Source organism: Balearica regulorum, chromosome 3 (assembly GCF_011004875.1).
Source record: "Balearica regulorum gibbericeps isolate bBalReg1 chromosome 3, bBalReg1.pri, whole genome shotgun sequence".
Lineage (NCBI taxonomy): Eukaryota > Metazoa > Chordata > Aves > Gruiformes > Gruidae > Balearica > Balearica regulorum.
This window is the reverse complement of record NC_046186.1, coordinates 121974880-121983880: the sequence shown is the minus strand read 5'-3', so window position 1 is coordinate 121983880 and position 9001 is coordinate 121974880. Positions and strand designations below refer to the sequence as shown.

Sequence of the window (9001 nt, the reverse complement as noted above, 5' to 3'; positions counted from 1 at the left end):
TTTTTGGTACTTGAATTATTCTGAATGTTCTACTTAGCTGTAAATGACAGGGACAGAACCAAGAGTAGCTGGTCAACAAAGTAGTAGAAGTTTACTCAAAAGCTATTGTGAATAGAAATGTGAGTTGTGGAAGAAATCCTCTCCTTCACGGAGGAATCTGGGTACCTCAGCGTAGCAATAATAAGGATGAAAAGATTAATTCAACCTTTCAGGCTGAGAATTAGAAGTTGAAAAATGTTTATTCCAAACTATGAAATGTACCACCACATTAAGTGTAAACTGAATGAATCCCAGGGCAGCTGGGTTTTTCCTGGTGGCGGAGAACCCCAGCATTACAGCTCCCCTGTAGCACACTGACACCAGTGGGGCACCCATTTCCTTCAGGCGTTGATAGACTTTACACTTTTCTAAAACAATTCATGGAATATACATTAATTTGCATTGTTACAAAATAGTATACTTTGGGAAAAACAAGTTATTTGGCAAGGTGGAAGGAGTGTGTGTGTGTGTGTGTGTGTGTGTGATTTACTTAAGCTGCCTGAAACTCCATTCCTGGGGTTTTCCTAACAGAACTGAGACTTCACCACCACAGAAGTGACCAGAAGCTCTGACTGCTTCACAGATGCACTTGTTATCCAAAACTGGTTTGAATTTAATCCCTGTTAATATAGATAAGCCTAGTTCTAGTATCATCATTGTCTTTTTAGACACTTGCACAACCACCTGCATGTAAAAACTGCCCTTTGCCATATGCTGGCTCATGTGACAGCATCAGAAATCATTGCAGACTGCAGGAGACAAAATGGAGCAAAGAATCTAAGAGTACCATTTTAAATGGTGTCACTGAAAAGACAGTCCTTCACTCCAGCCAGTCAGATTTAAAGGAAATAATATCCTTCCATTAGGGAAAACTACTAGAGAAGCAGCTTTATGCTAGCATGTTACTAAAGTGCAAGTCAAGGTTGTTTTTAGAATGTACTACAAGAGCTATTTCTTTGCTGTTAGCTCTGAAAAGTTTAAATAGGAGCATGTAACACAAAAGCACACATAACAGTTTACCTTATTTCTAGCAAAATTATAAAGCAAAGACTCAGGTAGGCTACTGCATGTTTATTGATAAACAGCATTTCCTTTTTGAAACCAGAGATTTTATTAAATTAACATGATAGAAGTACATAAGCCTTTGTGGACTTTTAAGACAATTCACACAGGCGCTTTTGGTGAAGAAATCCTATTCCAGACTACAGGGAAGGAGCTCGAGGGCACAGTCCCCACTTGCTTTATTCAGCTTACCGAGTGTTCACCTGCAAAGAAGAGTTCCCACAATCAGGCACATGAAATTCATACAACATGTAACAACTACCTCTCTGCTTAAAGATCCTTTGCTGAGAATACTACCCCAAAATTACATTTTGAAGCACAGCAAGTTAGATGACACTGAAAAAAGATGAAAAAACCCATGATGCAAACGCTACTTACCACATCATCGATCTTCAGAATACTGCGCACAGTTTCTGTTGCAAGAGTCAATGCACTCAAAGACACTAGCAGCGGCTGGACAACCAACTCCTCCAAGATGTTGGAAATGCCACCCTGGGAGAACAAGTAGCTTTTACTTTGTGCAAGTCAGACAACAGTTAGATTTAGCAAGTTCTCTTTTAGTAAAAGCCACTCTGAATTAGACTATCAAAGGGCTTGTACCCTCCCATCCTCCCCCCAAGCACTTGACATACATACCCAGTCAAAATTAGCTAAAAGTTAAACAAACAGTGATGCCAGCTTCAACACTCTAACAATTCAAAAGAAGCTAACCTGCTATGCTACTCCTAACATAACCTTCCACTGCAGATAATACTGGTGGCTAACTCCATTTAGAATGAGGTTTTTTTATGAGCTGGAATAAGGGTTTTAAAGAGCCCGATGCAGTTCCCTTCAGTGTATGCTGTTATCAATACTCAGGATAAGATGACAAAGCCTCAAGGAACAAAACCATCATCTACCTCAACACTACTTTTAGGGAGTCAGGAGACAAACACTCACCCTTCTCCTTACTTTAGCTGTAAGGCTAAGCATGTTCTGTTTAACAACACCTAAGTGTTTTTTTAAGCTATGCATATACAATTCTGTTACCTTTCTGACATTAATGCCAGCTGTTTTCTCTCCTTGAGCATGTCTGTTTCTCAGCTCCGTTACTGTTGAAATAGGATTGAGTCCTGCATTTTCAGCCAGCGTAGACGGTATGACTTCCAGTGCGTCTCCATACGCGCGGACACAGTACGAGTCCATACCCCTCAAAGTGCGAGCGTACTCGTTCAAGCGCAGCGCCAACTCTATCTCTGGTGCTCCACCTCCTGCAATTAAAGCTCTGAGGACAGAAATTAAAAATCAAACTTTATTCCACTTAAGTGCATAAATTATTAGCTTTCTGTATTATTAATATACTAAATTAACCAAATGGAGACATTACCTTTTCTTAACTAAGCATCTTATGACACACAGGGCATCATGAATTGAACGCTCAGCTTCTTCTAAAACGAGTTTGTTGGATCCGCGTACCACAATGGTTACAGTTTTTCCAGGGTTTGTGCAGCCCGTAATCTAAAACAGAAAGCCAAACAATAGGACTGAAAAACCCCCCACGTTACGGACAAAGAGAGACTTCAGTTGGTATCTGCAAGTTCCAGAACAGCACTGATGTCTGGCTAAGCACAACCGCTACACCTTCCAAGTCAGTGGCTACTCGGGGATTAGAAGTAGGTACTTAAATGCAGCAACTTCAGGAGTAAAAGATATTAAAGCGAGCAGTTGTTATTAAAATAATTGGCAGATGTTAAGTAGGTATTAGTATTTTGTCACTCACTCACCTTTATGAGTTTCCCAGAACCGTTCAAGTTGACCTCCTCTGCCAGCTCAGCAGACCCCAGCATGTCAGGAGTAAACTGGTCAATGTGAGCAACAGGCTTAGTTCCAATTGTCTGAAAAAATAATGGCGGGGCAGGGGGGGGAATTAATCCAGCACCCAAACCGTAGAGTCAGCAAGCATACTGCATAATGGTCTCCTGCGTATTACAGTAAAATGCAGTTAGGACTATGGCTTTTACATCTGTCCCAAACCTTTCTAGAAATGCAACTGCTCAACGGAACAGGAATGTTCTTTAGGGAAATGTTTGCTCTTACATTATATAGTCAGAAAACGAAACTTGTGACAGTGTTGTAATAACTGGCACCAGCTGGGTACTTTGTTTTGGGCCGAGCTCTAAACACCGCTGCTGCTTTAACAGCCATTTACACAACCCACTTTACCTTACAGATAAACTCAATGTCTTCTCGTTCAATGTCTTTAACCACCATGATCTTCATTTTGTTCAGAAAATGGAGGGCTAGGTCACTGAGAGCATCCCTAAAAACAAGAGGGAAGTAGTTGGTCCACAGTGCCATTTTATTAAGCGGGTCGTACCAGCCAGTTGCATGTTTCTTACCGGCAGTGCTGAAATGCCTCAGACTATGAGGCAGCGACATCACTAAACTCAAAATATAGACAGCACTAGGCACGGTCACCATTACAGCCAGCCTGACACTCGTGCCAAGTGCGACTGTTAGCATTTAGCTTCAATTTGCCAGGTATTCCAAACAATTCCAACTGTTCCCCCAAACACACGCAGTAAGCCAGTAAACTGGTATCAACATACCGCAGAATAGACTTCTGAATCAGCAGCACGTTGCATCCAGCCTTCTTAATTTGCTTAACTAAATTTAGAATATAGGCTCTCTCTTCACGCAGTACTCTGTCCATTTGGGCATAATCAGAAACAACTATTTGGTTGTCCATCTATTTGGGGAAAAAAAGAGAAAAACAAGTATTATGAACAACTGCTGACTCTAAAAGGAAGTATCGAGATGTTCCAGGTTCTGTAACTCAGAGGCTTGTGATTCAAAGCAAACAAGCAGGACAGTAGATTATGTCTTGTTAGAGATTGTTTAAATGATGAGAAATGCTAGACCTCTGTACTATTTTCTTCCTCATCCCAACTCTAAGTTCTTTAAGAGTTATGAGTATCTGTGCGTTACCCAGCAGACCTTCATTATAGCTGTGGAACAGAGCTGACATCACAACATCTTGGAAAAACCGTTATCATTACATTTGCATCTCCCAAGCACTACAGCAAAGGGTTTCGCTCTAGTCATAGTTTAACTTACATCTGTCTTTGGAGCAGACAAGCAGAACTGAATGAGGCCAATTTTGGCTTTTTCCACTCTGGTTACACCGGTGTTTGCCACCTTCTGAGTCAGGACTAGTCCTTCCACCAGTTCACAATCGTCAATTGTGCCTCTGGAAACAAAACCAATCCATGACTCTAGCACTTTAGGAAGCCGATTCCACAAAGTCCATCTAGTTACAAACTCTTTCTTACCCCAACTTCTTAACAATTTTAATATCTCGGAGGTCCACACTACTAGCTGTAGTTGGGTCGATCACCTTCATCACTGCGTCCACACTCATTGGAGAAAGCAAACTAGAATACTGACACACAACCTAAGGGATTTAATAGTAAAGAAAAAAAAAATGCAGAGAGATTTAACACTGATAAACAGTAATTCCAAAATAATATTGTCATTGTATTTTAATGTTTGACTTGTGAATTTTGAAACAAAGCTCTTTTTCCTCCCCGTCCATCACCCAGATGTCTTAATATGGCATCTTCTTAAGGGCTACTCCGTTTAAAGGAAAGAGCAGCTATGTTGGTGGGAAAACCCATGCCCAAGGACTCGCAGAAGGAACTTGAATTTCTCTTTCTTAGCATCTTAAGATAGGACTTTTGAGAGCTTCCCAGATTAGTCTGCTGGAAGGGAAACTAGCACATTTCTCCAGATTTCAATGCTGGTTTAGGAGTTTCTACCACATGAACAAATAATTGTCTACTCAAGAAGTGGGCAAAAGCTCTCAGTATCCCACAGGATTTTTCTGTTGCTATTTTCAGTTGAAGCTTGTTCGTAGACTTACAGCCAACATCTAAGATCACTGAATATTTCAGACTGAAATTCAGTTTGACCACTTTGATTTAATCTCAATCGACCACGGCTTTCTGACATGTCTAAGAGAAGGTAACCAATGTCTGAAAACCAACCAGATTTGTGACGTGCAGGGTATTTTTAGTAACTCAACAGTAGCAGGGACTGGGAAAAGCTGGAGACTCGGCTAGTCTGGAGGTACGAAGTTCAAGTATCAGTCGTACCTTTGAATTCAGTGAAGTAGTTGCGCTATTCAGCAAGGTTTCTCTGTCACTCAGTTCAACGGGCTGCGCCATGTTGGTCAGTACTTCAATTCCTTTATCCAAAGCTTTCTGGAATGACTCTGAAATGATGGTGGGGTGAATTCCTGTGGATAGTATAAAGAGGTTGTTAGACAGTCATGCTTTCAAACCAATGGTTGGTTGGTTTTTTTTCTCACCCTCTCTTTCCATTTTAAGATTAGACACACTCTCGTGTCAGAATAAATTGAAGACATTTTAGCAAAATGTGTTTTTCTTGACTATATGATCTCCCTTATTACTTTCCATTGTTAAAACTGAGGAAAAAAGCAGTCATGTTCCTAATAATTTGCCCTCACAGACAAGTACAGCACATTTCCCTGCAATACCTGACGTCCTAGGAACGCGCTTTCTCCAAGTTTTGTTTACCCTTGGCATTCTTAAAGCTGCCGCTGTTGAAGAGCCTGGCAGTGATTTTACGTCAAAGACTGGTTACCCACAGTTCTGCATCAAGTTCCTCGATTTCTCTGGAGTGGGCGATACATCCTTTATCTTTTCAAAGCAGCTCATGGGCAAACGTTAGGCAGGCGCCTTGTAACTACCTCGTACGGTAGAGGATGCCAGGCTGCTGGTCAAGCAGGACCACCAGCTCCAGGAAGGGAAGTAAACTTCAGCAAACCGTTGGTAGGGGACGAAAAGAGGACAATGAGCAAAATGGTGCCTATCGAGATGAGGCTAGTGGAAGTAAACTGCTATAAAGTCCCGATTTGAGATAGAAAAGAACTCTGTGGGTCCGATCATCCTTGCTCTATTCCCAGTGCACACAGAAGGCGAAGTCTTATCTGGCTGGACAGCTAAAAAAGCTCCTGAACTCCACAGAAGCAGACGGCAAGAGAACGTCCTGAGCTGACGGAGCAGAACGTGCACTAACTATTGCCTTCCATAATTCATGTCTTTTCCTGGCCAGACTTTCTCAAGGTAACTTACATTCTGAGCGATGGGAGGTGATACATTTGCTGAGTATTAAAAAAACCTGTAGAATCACTAGGTCCAAATTTCATTTATAACTTCTTATGCTATCTCTCTACCCACACAAGAAGTACAAGCATAATCAAGGTGAGTTTTTTACAAGTAAGCATTTATCACAGCATGTAGGCACCATTTCCTGCATCAACAGTAATGCATTCAACTCAAAATAAAAAGCTAAACAGACTTTTAATCAGAAGTGGGACACGAGTGAAACCTGAATGTGAAGACTCGAGTCATCTTTCATGTTTCAACTGGAAACAACTAATTTAAGCTTCATTATACACGTGCAAGCGGATAGAGGATTTAACTACGTCCAGTCATGGTTTTATAGTAAATATATTTATTTACCTTTTTGAAGAAGCCTGGAACAAGCATCCAAAAGAGCTCCAGCAATGACAACAACAGACGTAGTGCCGTCACCAGCTTCAATATCTTGTGCTTTTGAGAGCTCTACCAACTAAACGACAAATTATGACAAAAGTTCATATATAATGCTACTTAATTCCAGACACTGACAATTACCAAAAAAAAAAAAAAAAAAAAAAAAAAAGAGATATTCAAGAACACAGCACTACTGAAATAAACCTGGCTATCAGGACAAATCATGCCTTTTCTAATTTGAAGTTTGTACCTTTTGCAACTTACTTCCCAGACTCGTGCACCTATTTGGCTGAAACACAGCTACGGTAAAACACATCACTTACAGACGCAAAACAGCTTTTCTCCCGTGCTTAAAACTGATCCCACCTATCTAACAGGTCTACTTTTTTCCCTTCCTGTAGAAGGCTCACGGGAAGCTCATTTCCATCTCCAACCACAATCAAATCTAAGAGGTTTACATTTAACATCTCAAAAAAACCAGGCTACTGTATCCTCGGACCACCTGAGCGTAATGCAATTTATTCTCTTCTTTCGTTCGCTTCTGTCCTAGTGGTTTCGGACATCGCTGACTTTTCTTTCTTAAATGAGATGAAGGTTTGGGCTAGATTCTTTTATGCCTTAAAACATGGCCAGAGAGATTATGTGTAAGGAATACTGGATAAGAAATAAGGACTCTGAACTCTTCAGCACGTCTTACGATCAAAATAAATACTCCTGGACCACACTACACAGTATTTCTTGCTCTATAACTAGTGAGTAACACTCCTCAAATCCACATGAAATGTTACTATGGTTTTTTGTTTAGAAATTAAGCTCTAACAAACGTCACTGCCCAAGCAATGGAAAAATAGCCCAACTTACCATTTTGGCTGCAGGGTGCAGAACCTGCATTTGTTTCAGAATAGTAGCACCATCATTAGTGATCGTCACATCTCCTTTAGCATCCTGAATCTGAGAAGGAAAGGAGACCACAGTTCTGGTCAGTAACTACAAATCTTTAGTTTAATTTACTTAGTAAAATATTTTTCCTGACTTGTGCACTTAGTTCACACTTTCCCTTACATAAATTAAATTTGGAGAAGTTTTTCCAAGGCAAAAGATGGCATCCTATGTAAAACATGTTGACTTTTCATTATCTCCAGTAAACTTAATGTTTTCAAAATTTAAGTATGAGGTTTACCATTTTATCCATTCCCTTTGGTCCGAGGCTTGTTCTAATTGCATCAGCAACAGCTAGAAGAGAAAAAAAAAAATACATTTGCAAGTTGATCTAAAGAACTACAAGCACCCACTCCATCATTTTAAATATTTCTTCTGAAAAGAAAGCGTCTCCCACTATTAAGCAGATCCCAGTTATTTGGCCAGCACTAAATCATCCCTGATAGTAGAATGATACGAGACGACTGACTTCCACAGCTCTTTTTTTTTTTTTTTAAACAATTAACATCCCATCACTTGATTACAACCATTTTAAAAACGAGCGGTAACGCAGATCTATCACACGCCAAGTAATCCGACCGAGGCTTGTGCCCAACGCCAAAACACAGCGTCCCCCTGACCCCGTCCCTGCCGCTAGAAACCCCCGCGGCCACACAAAGCCCAGCTCGTACCGCCAACACCTGCCTGTGTCCCGGCCCGGCCCGACAGCACGCCGGCCCGACGCACCTTCAGCTGTCAAGCCCCGGCGCTGAAAGGCACCGCCCGCCCCGCACGGCCTCTCCCCCCCCCCCCAACCCACCCCGAGTCTCCTCACGGCGCAGGGTCTCCTCACACCGGGGAGGCCGCGCACCCCGCCGCCCTCCTCCGCCCGGGGGCTGCCGGTGAGCCCGGCCCGGCCCGGCCCGGCCCTGCCCTGCCCCGAGCGGCCCGCGGGGAGAGGCCGGTGGCCGCCTCCCCTCAGCACAAAGGGGGCCGCGGAACGCTCCCGCCGCGCCTCGCCTCACCTTTGCCGGCGGAGATGTTGCTGAAACGGATCTGGGAGGGTTTGTCCCGGTCCTGGTAGGTACCCTTGGCCCGGTTCCCCGCGCCGCCGTGGGCTTTGGCCCCCGCGTTCTCCGGCATCGCGTCCCGCCGCCGATGGACACCGATGGGCCCCGCGGTACCGGCCGCCCCGCCGGGAACCTTCCAGAACGCACCGCCGCCACGGCACGACGCGCCAGGGTCCTTCCGGCCGGCGCCGGGCGTGACGTCACGCGGAAGGGGCTGCCCGCCGCGCGCCTGCGCCCTGGTAACCGAGAAGGCACCGGCCTGCCCGCCGGCGAACGGCACGGGCACCTAAAGGCACGCTCCGCCGCTTCTAGAATCAGCCGCGCGGGGGTCCTCGGGAGGCTTCCCGCCGGGCC

At 43.6% G+C, this 9001-nt stretch overlaps 1 protein-coding gene across 1 annotated transcript; it reads right to left on the bottom strand.

Moving 5' to 3' along the window:
- Positions 1–1095: 1095 nt before the first annotated feature.
- Positions 1096–8862, bottom strand: CCT4 (chaperonin containing TCP1 subunit 4). Its single transcript, XM_075749815.1, has 14 exons — positions 8603–8862; positions 7840–7892; positions 7521–7610; positions 6627–6735; positions 5235–5377; positions 4413–4534; positions 4198–4330; positions 3690–3829; positions 3304–3400; positions 2865–2975; positions 2468–2598; positions 2131–2365; positions 1480–1593; positions 1096–1304 (listed from the first exon to the last, which is right to left on the bottom strand). The coding sequence occupies exons 1-14, from the start codon at positions 8718–8720 to the stop codon at positions 1290–1292; spliced, it is 1611 nt and encodes a 536-aa protein (XP_075605930.1). The 5' UTR covers positions 8721–8862; the 3' UTR covers positions 1096–1289.
- Between the last annotated feature and the right edge of the window lie 139 nt (positions 8863–9001).